The sequence below is a fragment of the Maniola jurtina genome, chromosome 26 (assembly GCF_905333055.1).
Source record: "Maniola jurtina chromosome 26, ilManJurt1.1, whole genome shotgun sequence".
Taxonomy (NCBI): domain Eukaryota; kingdom Metazoa; phylum Arthropoda; class Insecta; order Lepidoptera; family Nymphalidae; genus Maniola; species Maniola jurtina.
Genome location: NC_060054.1, coordinates 2,444,070 through 2,458,248, shown reverse-complemented (window position 1 = coordinate 2,458,248; position 14,179 = coordinate 2,444,070). Strand labels below are relative to the sequence as shown.

The 14,179-nt window shown below is 38.5% G+C and overlaps 4 protein-coding genes across 4 annotated transcripts; all 4 read left to right on the top strand.

The window, feature by feature from the left end:
- The first annotated feature begins 49 nt into the window (after positions 1–49).
- Positions 50–1,213, top strand: LOC123878292 (PR domain zinc finger protein 5-like). Its single transcript, XM_045925439.1, has one exon. The coding sequence runs from the start codon at positions 50–52 to the stop codon at positions 1,211–1,213; it is 1,164 nt and encodes a 387-aa protein (XP_045781395.1).
- A 3,026-nt stretch (positions 1,214–4,239) lies between these two features.
- Positions 4,240–5,415, top strand: LOC123878291 (zinc finger protein 28-like). Its single transcript, XM_045925438.1, has one exon. It carries the CDS (start codon positions 4,240–4,242, stop codon positions 5,413–5,415), a length of 1,176 nt encoding a protein of 391 aa, XP_045781394.1.
- Positions 5,416–6,415: 1,000 nt separating this feature from the next.
- On the top strand, positions 6,416–10,446 carry LOC123878290 (zinc finger protein 808-like). Its single transcript, XM_045925437.1, has 3 exons — positions 6,416–6,422; positions 6,546–7,637; positions 9,359–10,446. Exons 1-3 carry the CDS (start codon positions 6,416–6,418, stop codon positions 10,444–10,446), a joined length of 2,187 nt encoding a protein of 728 aa, XP_045781393.1.
- Positions 10,364–13,426, top strand: LOC123878559 (zinc finger protein 568-like). Its single transcript, XM_045925835.1, has 2 exons — positions 10,364–10,495; positions 12,493–13,426. Exon 2 carries the CDS (start codon positions 12,537–12,539, stop codon positions 13,404–13,406), a length of 870 nt encoding a protein of 289 aa, XP_045781791.1. The 5' UTR covers positions 10,364–10,495; positions 12,493–12,536; the 3' UTR covers positions 13,407–13,426.
- Positions 13,427–14,179: the final 753 nt, after the last annotated feature.

Here is a 14,179-nt window from a genome sequence, read left to right as displayed (position 1 = left end):
CAGCAGACAATTGTGGATCCGAAATAAATATCGAATTTCTTTTGTAGGTATGACAGTCGCCAAATCAGAGAAACTAAGCGTAAAGGTTAAAGAAGAGAAGAGAAAAAAGACCAAAATACAGCTGGTTCCAGTCAAAAAGCTATCGGACATGCAATTAGATGTAAAAAAGCACCGAGATAACATAAAGCTCATACTTAAAAACTCAAACGCAACGCCGATCCTGGGTCATACAGACAGTGGCTATACGTGCTGCTTCTGTGAAGACAAGTACCCGGACCCCGCTGAAATGAAAAGACACAATTTAGAAACACATACACCGATGCTCGACACGCTAAACCTCCAGGCGTTAATACCGAAATTCGTGAGCATGCTTTGCATTAAACTGGATATAACAGCTCTGATGTGCACTATATGCAACAAAGAATTTGATACCATCGAGAAACTGATTGAACACTTGCAGAATATCCACGAGAAACCGTTCCACAAGGATATAACGCATCAAATGTTGACGTTCAAGTTCGATACCGAAGGACTACAGTGTTACATTTGCAAGAACACGTTTAACAAGTTTAAGAAGTTAATGGAACATATGAACGCGCATTACCGGAACTTTATCTGTGAGGTGTGCGACGCAGGTTTCGTGACTCAGAGGAAGCTGTACCATCATAAAGTGGCTCACAACACTGGGACGTTCACCTGCAGCCAATGCCCGAAGACTTTTCCAACTTTCATCAGGCAACGGGCTCATGAAAGGCAGTACCACGAATTGGGGATGCTCGTGAACAAGTGTCGTCTATGTAACGCCCTGTTTAAGAATAACAGACAGAAGGACAAGCATTTGGAGAAAGAGCATGGAGTGACGTCGTTCTCTAGGAAATGCCACGCTTGTGGAAAGATGTTCGTTCACCAGAACGCGTTGAATATCCACATGAAGAGACATCACTTGGTGGAACGAACGCACAAGTGTGATGAATGTGGGAAAGGTTTTTTCTCATCGACAGAGTTGAGAGCACATATGAACACTCATACAGGACGTAAGGAGCACCAGTGCGGTGTATGCTTGAAGAGCTATGCCAGGAAGTGGACGTTAAACGAGCATATGCGAATTCATATGGATGATCGTAGATTCAAATGTGAACTCTGCGAACAGGCGTTTGTCCAGAAGTGCAGTTGGCGTGGACATATGCGGTCCAAACACGGGGAGCAAGTTTGAAATGGGACCTTGATGCTTTTTTTAATCCCCGACCCAAAAAGAGGGGTCTTATAAGTTTGACGTGTATATCTGTCTGTAGCATCGTAGCTCCTAAACTTATTAACCAATTTTAATTTAGTTTTTTTTTTTTTTTTGAAAGGTGGCTTGATCGAGAGTGTTCTTAGCTATAATCCAAGAAAATCGGTTCAGCCGTTTGAAAGTTATCAGCTCTTTTCTAGTTACTGTAACCTTCACTTGTCGGGGGTGTTATAAATTTTGAATTTACACTTGTTAACACACAATATTAGGTCTTTGTTCAAAACAACAAATAGATACAAATCGATCAATCAACAAAAATCAAGGTTTATTAAAAAAATAAAGACACATTTTCGTACGTACACATATGTACTTATCTACTTACATATTTATATACCTACATATTTTCTTTAAGAGGGGTCTCTCCGTCACTCGCTCCATACAAACGTAGTTCGTCTCTCATTGGAATACTAACCAATCATATTCAATGGAATTTTGTAGAAACGTTCCGGGAACTAATATCTATGGCTGTGGTTTTCCAGATTTCCGTTGTTAAAATATTCGGTTTCAAAGTTACGCGGTCTTAAAAATTCACATACAAATCTTTGAGCCCCTGTAATTTTAAAACTACATATTTAAAAAAAAATCTAAAACACCACAGGCACAGATATTAGTTTTTAGAATATGTTTGCTGTTTGGAGTAAATGACGGAGATAGCCCTGTTAATTATTATTAAAATCTTTAATTTAGTTTAAAATATTTGGTAATTGTCATTATACTATTTGACGTATACAATTGGTCGGTCGGTTGGCAATCCGGATAATCACGAACCCGTATTTCCGGATAATCGAGTCTCCACTGTTGTTAGTTGTAGTATCCTTTAAATCCTTCTGTACTCTCTGTGTGGCCTTATTCAAAATGTATGTATAAATATGTATGTATATCTATGCAGTAATTGTTTTCAGCACTTTACATCACAAATAAATAAGTAAAACAAGGTAAACTTTTTTAATTGTTAGTATCAGAGGAGAAACCTTAAAAGCCTTAATCCATTAAAAGTAAGCTCCTGGCAAAGGCTTATGACACAATCGAAGATTATGTAAATGCAAGAAACAGTTAAAAGTTATTTTGCTATAATCCGCCAACAGGATAAATCTGTATGGTCAAACATGCAGTTACAAGCTAAGCACCGCTTACCTCCCCAACCAAGCAATAAAGCCAAGTTCCCAAGCAAGCACTGCCACCACCATTCACATGCAACACCACACAAGACTTTTCCACTACTCTCGACGCACGTTTCGCCCCGACACCGGAGCATCCTCAGGAGATTTCGACTTTACAATGCTGTATTGTCAAGTGACGTTCTAATCAAATGCGCGGTATTATATACTGTTATTTAGTCCCACAACTGTTGCCCCGCCCATTACCCCCCTCACCCCCTGTACTACCCCCGCACCCCTCTAGTCTACCCCTTTCAAACAAACGAAGCAACGGTGAATTTGAAACATTAACTTGTTCATTGAGTAATTTAAATTGATTATTATTATTATGTTTTATTATTTCTAATTGTTCGAACATGCTCAATCGAAGACCTTTATCGCAAGTGTAGGATTTTATATGAATGGTCGGATGATAATTTGTGTCCACTATCTAGGAGATGTTTAGCAAAATGTGATTTTTGGGGTTGGTTGTTCCTAACCGCGGCTAAATGTTCTTTGTAACGTGTTTCAAATTTACGACCCGTTTGACCGATATATGTGGCTTTGCAGTCTGAGCATTCGAGTTTATAAATGCCGGATTTTTGTTTGTTGTTTAATTTATCTTTACCGTTGCAAATATTTTTAAGTGTATTATTAGTCCTAAATGCAACATGTATATCATGTGCTTTAAGTGTCTTAGCTATAGGTACGCTCGGACACTGTTCCAAAATATAAAAGCATGGATTTGAATCGCTCCAGCAATGCGCGGGGCTGCAATTGCTTTATAGTATGGAATATTATTGTAAACTAGTGCCCGCGGCTTCGCCCGCGTGGATTTCGGTTTTTTTATATCCCGTAGGAACTCGTTGATTTTCCGGGATAAAAAGTAGCCTATGTCCTTCCCGGGGATGTATCCCAAGTTTGTACCCATTAAAATCGTTTCAGCGGTTGGGCCGTGAAAACGTAGCAGACAGACAGACAGACAGAAACACTTTCGCATTTATAATATTAGTATGGACTAGATGATGGCCGCAGCTTTGCCCGCGTGGATTGGTCAGATCCCCTGTAGCATCAGCATTGAGGAGTTGAAATCCAAATTTTTATGGAATCATGTAGCAAAGTTCCTCTATCGATTAAAAAAAAAAAATATGCAAATCGGTTCAAAAATCTCTGAGATATCAGTGTACATAGGCAGAAAAAGACAACTCCTCTATTTTTTAAAGTCGGTTAAAAAAGTAGCCTATGTTACTCCTTGGTTAATCTTCTACTTGTCTGTGAAACTCCCGTCAAAATAGGTTCAGCCATTCCGAAGATTAGCCCGTTCAAACAGACAGACACTTCAATTTTATTTATTAGTATATATAGATTAAAACTCAAACTCGAGCTCAAAATCATTTATTCAAAGTAAGTGCTATTGTACACCTTTTGATGGTCAGAATTATTAGATACTAGGTGATGCCCGCGACTACGTCCGCGTGGATTTAGTTTTTTCGAAATCTCGTGGGAACTCTTTGATTTTCCGTGATAAAAAGTAGCCTATGTGCTAATCCAGGGTATAATCTATCTCCATTCCGAATTTCAGCCAAATCCGTCCAGTGGTTTTTGCGTGAGGGAGTTACACACACACATACACACAAACTTTCGCCTTTATAATATTAGTGTGATAGTGTGAAGTGTGATAATTAATGACGTAAACTTAAAACTGAAGCTACGAGTGATCCAAACGCGCCGAGATCTTTTCGCGAATTTTCGCGATTATTTTAACAAACAGTAGGCACAAGTTATGAGTGACGTCACCAATTAATTAAATCAATGCTTTTCATTGTAGGTGTGCCGCGTAAAACTACACACAAGAAATCGAGAAAAGATAAACTTGAGAGAACTGACGAAAAGGAGGCCATTATACCTAAAGTGAGGCAGGGAGAACAGTTAGACAAACATCGGACGAATATTCGAGAAATAATCCAATGGTCGAACGCAACGCCTATACGTTGCCGAGGAGGGATAGGCTATGCTTGTTGCTTCTGTTCTGACCAATACCCCGACGCCGCAGACTTGAAGAAACACACCATAGAACAGCACGATGACGAAACTAAAGCAACATTCATGAAAGGAAAAGACATGTACGGGTATCTAGTTAAAGTGGACATCACGGGTTTAAAATGCAAGCTATGCGGTCTAGACATCGAGACGCTAGAACAAATCATGGACCATCTCAAAGATGTACACGATAGAAGCATAAGCACAGATATACCGAACCATATATTGCCCTTCAAGTTTGATACAGAAACGCTCAGATGTTTCATGTGCCAGAATGTCTTCAACAGATTCAAAGCGTTACAAGAACATATGCACACACACTATAGGAATTACCTGTGCGAAGTATGTGATGCGGGTTTCGTGAACCGCCATCTGTTATTGTGTCACAATGAAGGTCACAAAATCGGGGTTTTCGCTTGCGATCAATGCACGGAAATTTTCGATACGTTGCGGAAGAAGAAACTGCATCAGCGGAAAATTCATGATGGTTTAAACAAACCCCATAAGTGTGGGTACTGCGATGAGCGGTTTAAAGAGAATTGCCATAAAATTGAACACCTTGCGAAAGTCCATGGCGTCGTTGGACCGTTGATAAAATGCCAGGCTTGTGATAGAACGTTTGCAACTCAACAGACATGGTTGCTTCACACAAAGAAGTACCATTTAATGCAACGACAGCATAAGTGCACTAGATGCGAAATGGATTTCTTCTCGAAGCGAGAATTAACTGATCATATGGTAAAACACACAGGAACTAGGGAGTACAGGTGTGAGATGTGCTTTAAGTCATATGGGAGATTGAAGACTTTGAAGGAGCATATAAGAAGACTCCATCCTGAAGAGAGGAGATTCAAGTGCGTGGACTGTGGCCAATCATTTGACAAACACTTGGCGCTAAAGTGTCACATAAGCGCTAAACATGTTGATAACGTTCAAAATGCTAGATAACGGATTTTTTATCGATATATTTTTTTGAGTTGTGTAAGATAAATACTATAGTATTAAATGAATTAAGATTTCTTTGCTTTTGATGCTTTTTACCCGACTACGGCAAAGCCAAAAGGAAGGATTATGAAAATGTTTTAAGCAGTAGTATATTATGTATGTTTGTATCCAGATTCTGTGTGTTCCACCGTAGCGCCTAAACCACTAGGTCGATTTTGATGAACGAAGTGTCAATTGATTCGTTGTAAAGGTCCGGGTGATTACTTCATATGTAATATGCTTACTTATCTAATTTGTATAGTGCGAAGTCTGAATGTTTTTACGGTATTTTATGAGAATACTAAATGTACCACAGCCTGGCTAAATTTTATAGTGCAATAAATATATCACATAATATGTATCGTTTTTATTAGCTCGGGTTTTATTTTGTATCGTAAGTTCATTTATATTAACTCCCTTTTCGTTTATTTATAAAAAAAAAAATATTAGTCATGCTAATCATGACTAATACTCCCCTTTCCCCTCCAATTAAGCGTAAAGCTTGTGCTAGGAGTGGGTACGACAATAGTGCAGCGGGTGGGGTTTGAACCGCCGACCTTTCGGAATTCAGTCTGCTCCTCAACCGTTGAGCTACCGAGGCTCTAAATCTTTTGTATGAAATGTTCGTAAAAGCATACTATTGGTACGAAATCCGTCGTTTAAAGTATGCTCTCTCGTTTTAGCCCAGCGTGATCGCCTTTAATTTGGGTTTAAATTCACAATTTTATTTAAACTGAGGAGAGCCTTAAATAGTGATTCGGTTTAAAAAGAAAACGGCAGTATTTTAAAGATATTAGCTTTATTTATTCACGCTGAAGATAATAGTTTCCATCTGCCTAGTTGTACCAAGGAAGTATACACAATTTCTTATTAAAAATTATAAATCCATGTTATATTATTTTTTTAATTTTTACTCATTAGTCAACAAATCTGAAGTTGCCATAACTATGTTTAGATAAACACTATGTTTTGTGAGATCACAATACAACGAAAACTTTGAAGATAGTTGCAACATGCTACATTACACACATTATGCTTTGGTGAACCTAATCAAATGAGCCTGCTACATCTCTAATTAAAATTTCTCTTTATAGGTACGAGAACGATTAAAATCGAAAGAGGGGTAACAAAACCTCGCGTGCAGCTGAAGATCGTTAGATCCAAGGACCAGGAGATGTTCTGGTCAGATACGAAGAAAAACCAACACAATCTCAAAACTATTTTACTGAACTCCAACGCCAGTCCGATAAGATGCAAAGATAGCCTCGGATACGTATGCGCGTTCTGTCCCGACCAGTTTCTCATCCCTACGGATCTTAAGAAACATTTCCTAGATGAACACAACAACGATAGACTCATAAAAGTGGTGGCTGGCAAGCTATTCGAACACGTAGTAAAATTGGACATCACGTACTTAAACTGTGCACTTTGCAGCAAGGATATTCCGAAACTCGAAGATTTAATGGCTCATCTTAAATATGAACATGGAAAGGAAATGTATTTGGACATAAAGAATGCCATAGTCCCATTCAAATTCGACACACCAGAATTGCGTTGCGCAGTATGTTCTGCTGAGTATCTGAACTTTAAACTCTTGCAAGAACATATGAACTCTCATTTCGGGAATTATATATGTCCGGTTTGTGGGCGAGGATTCATGACTGAACGTCTCTTAGGAACTCATATTAGTAGGCACAATAATGGCGAGCATAAATGCGAGGATTGTGGCAAGGTTTTCGGAAGTAAAGCCAATTTGAGGGAGCATCAAAGGCGTACCCATTTGGGTATGAGCAAACGGAACAAATGCTTGGTTTGCAATGAAAGATTCTTAGATTACTGGAAGAAAATTGATCACATGGTGAAGGTGCATGGAGCGCCGCCTGTGAATATAAAGTGTCAGGCTTGCGATCGAACGTTCCAGAACCAAAGGGCATTAGCCCGTCATACTAAGAAGGATCATTTGTTGGAGAGGAAACATCAATGCGCGGAGTGTGAGATGAGGTTTTTCAGTACGAGCAGTTTGGCGCGTCATATGGCCAAGCATACTGGCTTGCGTCAGTTTCGATGTGACGTATGCTTTAAGGCGTACGGACGGAAGAACACTCTGAGGGAGCATATGAGGATCCACGCTGATGATAGGAGGTTCGCGTGCACTCATTGTGGACAGGCGTTTGTCCAGAAATGCAGTTGGCGCAGTCACATGCGGTCCAAACATGGGGAAGAGGTTTAGATTCATGTACACGATACTATAACTCAAAATGTAAAAAACCCCCGACACAAAAACCTCTATAAGAAAACTAGAAAAGAGCTGATATAACTTTCAAACGGCTGAACCGATTTTCTTCAATTACAGCTAAGAACACTCTCGATCAAGCCACCTTTAAAAAAAAAAACGAAATTAAAATCGGTTTATTCGTTTAGCAGCTACGGTGACACAGACAGATACACAGATACGCACGTCAAACTTGTAACACCCCTCTTTTTGGGTCGGGGGTTAAAAACATCAAGAAATGTAAACTCGATCTAACTTCGATTTTGTAAAACATCAAGTAATGTAAGATCAATCGAAATAGATTGCAATACATTTGTAAGTGTAAGACAGATTATGTAAAAAATAATTACAATATTTCATCATTTTATGCTAAGAATATATAAAAGCTTAAACTACGTCAGGTGTTTTATTGAGTACCTACTTAAGAGGGGTCTCTCCGTCACTCGCTCTATACAAACGTAGTTCCAATTTCATTTGAATATTAAGCAACCAAAGTCCATGAAATTTTGCAGACATACTCTAGAAACTAATATCTATGCCTGTGGTTTTCCAGATTTCTGTTAAAATATTCGGTTTCAAAGTTACGCGGTCTTAAAAATTTACATACAACTCTTTGAGCCCCTATAATTTTAAAACTAAGTACATATTTTTTCAAAAATCTAAAACACCACAGGCACAGATATTAGTTTCTATTTTTTTTTTTAAATTATATAGACTAGCGCTTAGCTGCAATCAGACTCGCTAGCAAGTGATGATGCAGCCTAAGATGGAGCGCGCTTGCCTAGAAGTTGCCTATTCACTCTTGACTTGAAGGTACCCATATTATAGGTAGAAGGGAAAACTGACGCCGGAAGGGCGTTCCATATCCTAGCGGTTCGAATTAGAATAAAATAGAATAGAAAATGAATTAGAAAAAAATGGAATATGTTTGCAAAATTTCATGGACTTTGGTTGCTTAATATTCAAATGAAATTGGAACTACGTGTGTATGGAGTAAGTGACGGAGAGAGCCCTGTATATGCCTGAACTATCTAAAACTTGAAGCTTGTTAGGTAGGTATTTAAAATTTTATTAAGTTGCAAATAGTCAAGAATTTCTTTCTATTCATGGAGGATTTCTTGGCAAGCTTTTTACTTCGCCAATATACTTAAACGTTTATCATTGTTTTCTTCTTCATTTTTAGGGTTCCGTACCTCAAAAGGAAAAACGGAACCCATAGAGGATCACTTTGTTGTCTGTCTGTCTGTCTGTCCGTCCGTCCGTCAAGAAACCTATAGGGTACTTCCCGTTGACCTAGAATCATGAAAGGCAGGTAGGTAGGTCTTATAGCACAAGTACAGGAATAAATCTGAAAACCGCGAATTTGTGGTAACCAAGTGGGGTATCATATGAAAGGGCTTTACCTGTACATTCTAAATCAGATTTTTATTTATTTTTATGTATTATAGTTTTTGGTTTATCGTGAGGATGGAACCCTCAGTGCGCGAGTCTGACTCGCACTTGGCCGGTTTCAATATTACTAATGTCGCACTAGTTGCGCCTGTAAGTAATTTATTTTATATCTAAATATGAAGTTATTACAGTTAGTAGATATTTCATTGAATAGATAAAAATGATGTAATAAATTTGTTATAGGTAAGCCCCGCGAATCTAGAAGAGCTTTTATCAAAATCGAAGAAACGTCCCCAGTGAAAAAGGAAATCAATGTTCGTAAAGAGAAAATCATAAAGATAGTCATCAATAAAGTTGGAGTAAGTGAGAAACGGAAGGAGGCAGACCAACATCAGAATAATATCAAGGAAATACTATTAAACACTAACGCAACGCCGATACGATGTCGTCTCGGCATAGGTTATGCGTGTTGCTTTTGCAAAGAACAATTCCCAGATCCCGCCGATCTTAAAACCCACACAATACAACATCACACAGACGAAGAAAAGGCCAAATTCATGAAAGGTAAAGATATGCATGGATATTTCGTGAAGCTAGACATAACAGATTTGAAATGCAACCTCTGCGAACAGAAAATCAATAGCATTGAAGACGTAACTGATCATTTGAAGAAGGCGCACGATAGAAAAATGTTTACGAATCTCAAAAATCACATCTTGCCCTTCAAATTCAGCAAGGAATCCCTCAGTTGCTGCATTTGCTATAACATTTTCAATTCTTTCAAAGCCTTGCAGGAACACATGAATATACATTATAGGAATTATGTGTGCACAGTGTGCGACGCGGGTTTCGTTAACAGAAACATACTATTGAGACACGGGGATGCTCATAAGACTGGTGATTTCAGTTGTATGGAATGCTCGAAAACTTTTGACACAGCGCGAAAGAAAAGGCTTCACGACAGAGCAAAGCACTCGGGACAAAAGTTGCCGCACAAATGTGGATATTGCACAGAGAGGTTCAAAGAAGTTTGGAAGAAATATGAACATTTGGCTAAGATACATGGAATCAAAGGTCCGACGATAAATTGCCGGGCTTGCGATAAGAGCTTTGAGACAAAACATGCTTGGAGACTACACACCACTAGAGTCCATTTAATGCAAAAGTATCACAAGTGTACAGATTGCGATATGGAGTTCCATACTAAGAAGGAATTGGAGAGTCATATGGTTCGGCATACTGGAACGAGGGAGTTCACGTGTGACATCTGTTTCAAGTCGTATGGTAGACACAAAACGATGAGAGATCACGTTCGAAGAGTTCACTCCTAAATATTGACTGTACTAGCTATCACCCGCGGCTTCGCTGGCGTGACTCAAGGTTTTAATAATAACTACAGGATGCCCGCGACTTCGTCCACGTGGATTTAAATTTTTAAAGATCTCGTGGGAACTGTTTGATTTTCCGGGATAAACAATTGTCTATCTCAATTTCAGGGACGCAACTCAAGCTACCTCGGTATCATACAAATCGATTAAGCGGATGGGTCTTTAGGAATCCCTCGGGAACTGTTTGATTTTCCGGGATAAAAAGTAGCCTATGTCCGTCCCCGGGATATAAGCTAACTCTATACCGAATTGCGTCAGAATTGGTTAAACTGTTGGGCCGTGAAAAGGTAGCACACAGACAGACACACTTTCGCATTTATAATATTAGTATGGATTTTTGGTGCAATGCTTTAGTTATTTTATCATGTGTTAAAGCATGCTATCCTGCGGGAACTGTTTGTTTTTTTTTTAAAATAAAAAAAACAGCCTTTATCACTTGCTAAGTCTTTTCTATGTTTACGCAAATAATACCGTCAATCCGTTACTCTGTTGCGGCGTTATTGAACGACAAATGCGTGAAGATAGAGTGCTATCCCGCGGGAACTGTTTTTTTTCCGGGATAAAAATTAGCCTTCTTTCCTTGCAAGACATTTACTTGCAAGGGTCCAGTTTAAGAAATTAGCTATAGCATCGACTAATTTGTGAGTAACTCATGTCAAACTCATTATTTTGACTAATTTCTTAAACTGAACACTTTCAAGTAAAGATTTTTATGTAATCCTGTGAAGATGATACTGCCATTGTCGGAATTAGAATGACACAAGCCTACTTTGTCGTATTAATTTACAAATTGTGAAAAACCAAATTAAATTTGAATTTCACGGGCAGACCCTTATGCACCTTAAACGAGTCAGTCTTACCCGACCTCTGACCCGATCAGACGTTCCTATTGATGTAGAGATGTAGTAAAAATTTTAACGTTTTACAGTATTTATGCATAAAGCTCATTTCAAACTACGGAAATATAATATCACTCATATTATAAAGGCGAAAGTTTGTATGTGTGTGTGTGTGTGTGTGTGTGTGTGTGTGTGTGTGTGTGTGTATGTTTGTTACTCCTTCACGCAAAAACCACTGGACGGATTTGGCTGAAATTCGGAATGGAGATAGATAATATCCTGGATTAACACACAGGCTACTTTTTATCCCGGAAAAAATCAAAGAGTTCCCACGGGATTTCGAAAAACCTTCGAAAATCCACGCGGGCGAAGTCGTGGGCATCGACTAGTAATATATAAATATCGCTCACCCTACTTTGAAATGTCACTGTTCACACTGAGATGTAATATAATATTATACATGTAATATAATATATATTTATATGTTATATTGTATTTCCGTAGTTTGAAATGAGCTTTAAATAAAGAATATTAGATATAAGTTCAATGGATACATACATGATTAATTAATGACATTTTTGTTGGTTGTAATATATTGTAAAATAAAGCATTACTTATGATTGTTTAGTTATTTATTATTGTAAAAACTCACCATCAATATTATTTTTGTTTAACCTAATATTATATTCCAATTTAAAAATAATATACTGTAAATGATAAAAGAGCGTGGATTTGACCTGCAATTCGCTCCAGCAATGCGCGGGACTTCAATTGCTTTTATACATGGCATAATATTGTATATCAAATCTTTGAAAAGAGCAACCGCCGAGTTTCTTGCTGGTTCTTCCCGGTAGGAAAGGCATTCCGAACCAGTGGTTTGTGGTGGCTTTTGACGATTCAAAAGAACTTGTGAAAGTCTAATTGAATAAAAATATTTTGAATTTTGAATTTTTTAAACAAAAAGATCATAGAAATTGTTTTGAAGAGTACCTACTTGATAAAAGCTAATAATAGCAAAATAGTATTCCCGAGTTTGATTACCAGTTTGTTATCCCCTCTTTGACGGATTGTGATTTTTTTTTAATAAACATTGATGAAAAACTAAATAATATAAATATTTTTAATAATAAAGAATATTTTTTCCGTCTAGGTACGAAGATTGAGGAAACATCGATCGCTCAAGACGAACCCCGGATGAAGAAATCGATCATCACATTCTTCAAGAAACCAAAATCGGAAATCAAAGTTGTTGCCACAAAGAAAGGCAGGTACCAGGCTGACATGAAAGAGATACTCCTCAATACGAACGCCACACCGATCCGTTGCAAAATGGGCAAAGGGTACGCGTGCTGCTTCTGTACAGACCAATTCCCCGAACCTCAAGACCTGAAGAAACATACGTTAGAGGAACACGATGAAACAACCAAATCAGAATTCATGAGAGGGGCTACATTACACAATTTCAATGTTAAACTAGACATAACTGATTTGAAATGCAATTGCGGAGCCGATTTGCAAGACATCGATGACCTGATCCAACATTTAGAGGTCGAACACAACAAAGGGATCCATGCTAACATGGTGAAACAAATTATCCCCTTCAAGTTCAACGACGGATTGCGATGCGCGATTTGTAACCATGAGTTTAATTACTTCAAATTTTTAATGGAACACATGAGTGTGCACTTCAGGAATCATGTTTGCCAGATTTGCGGCGCGGCGTTCGTCAACAAGAAGACTTTCAAGTCGCATTCAGATAGACACGAAACGGGCAGTTTCCCGTGCAAAGTTTGTTCCAAAGTTTTTGATACCAAAGTTAAGAAAATGGAGCATGAAAGAGCAATCCACGTGTACATGAGCAAAAGGAACAAATGTGCGTATTGTGGGGAGATGTTCGCTGACTATACGAAGAAGCAGGACCATGAAGTTAAGGTCCACGGGGCTAAGCCTGTGGTCTTGGCATGCCAGGGTTGCGATAAGACTTTCGACAATCAGAGGGCTTTGACGGCCCATTTCAAGACCTACCATTTGATGCAGAAGAGGAAGTCTGGAGGGAAAAAATAAAAACTCAATTTTTTTCTTAATTTTTTTTTTATTCTTCTACAAGTTATCCATAGAATGCGAAGAGATTGCCGCCAAGCGATTAAGCGTTCCATTACGATGGTAGAAACCAAAGGGTGTACCCGCTATGGTTTAATAAAAAAACTGGCCAAGTGCGAGTCAGACTCGCGCACCGAAGGTTTCGTACTTGGGTAATTTTTCCGACATTTTACATGATAAATCAAAACCTAAGCATAAAAATAAATAAGAATCTGTTTTAGAATATACATATGATAGTAACCTACATGGTTTAGTTTTCTTACTTTGGTTTTCGGCCTTTACATGTGCTATAAAACCTACCTTTGCCAAACTTCATGATTCTAGGTCAACGGGAAGTACCCTATAGGTTTTCTTGATGGACAGACGGATAGACAGACAGACAGACAACAAAGTGATCCTATAAGGGTTCCGTTTTTCCTTTTGAGGTATGGAACCCTAAAAAGCGACGATAATGAAGATGACTGTTTTTTATTATTAGTTGACTAGCCGATGCCCGCGACTTCGTACGCGTGAATTTAGGTTTTTTCGAAATCCCGTGGGAACTCTTTGATTTTCCGGGATAAAAAGTAGCCTATGTGCTAATCCTGGATATTATCTATCTCCGTTCTTTTTAGTCAAATCCGTCCAGCAGTTTTTGCTTGCAGAGGACGGCGAAAAACGTTTCACCTGCAACGTTTGCAGCAAACCTTTCAAGAAGCGGAATTTGTTCGTGATACACTACAAGTATAACCATCTCA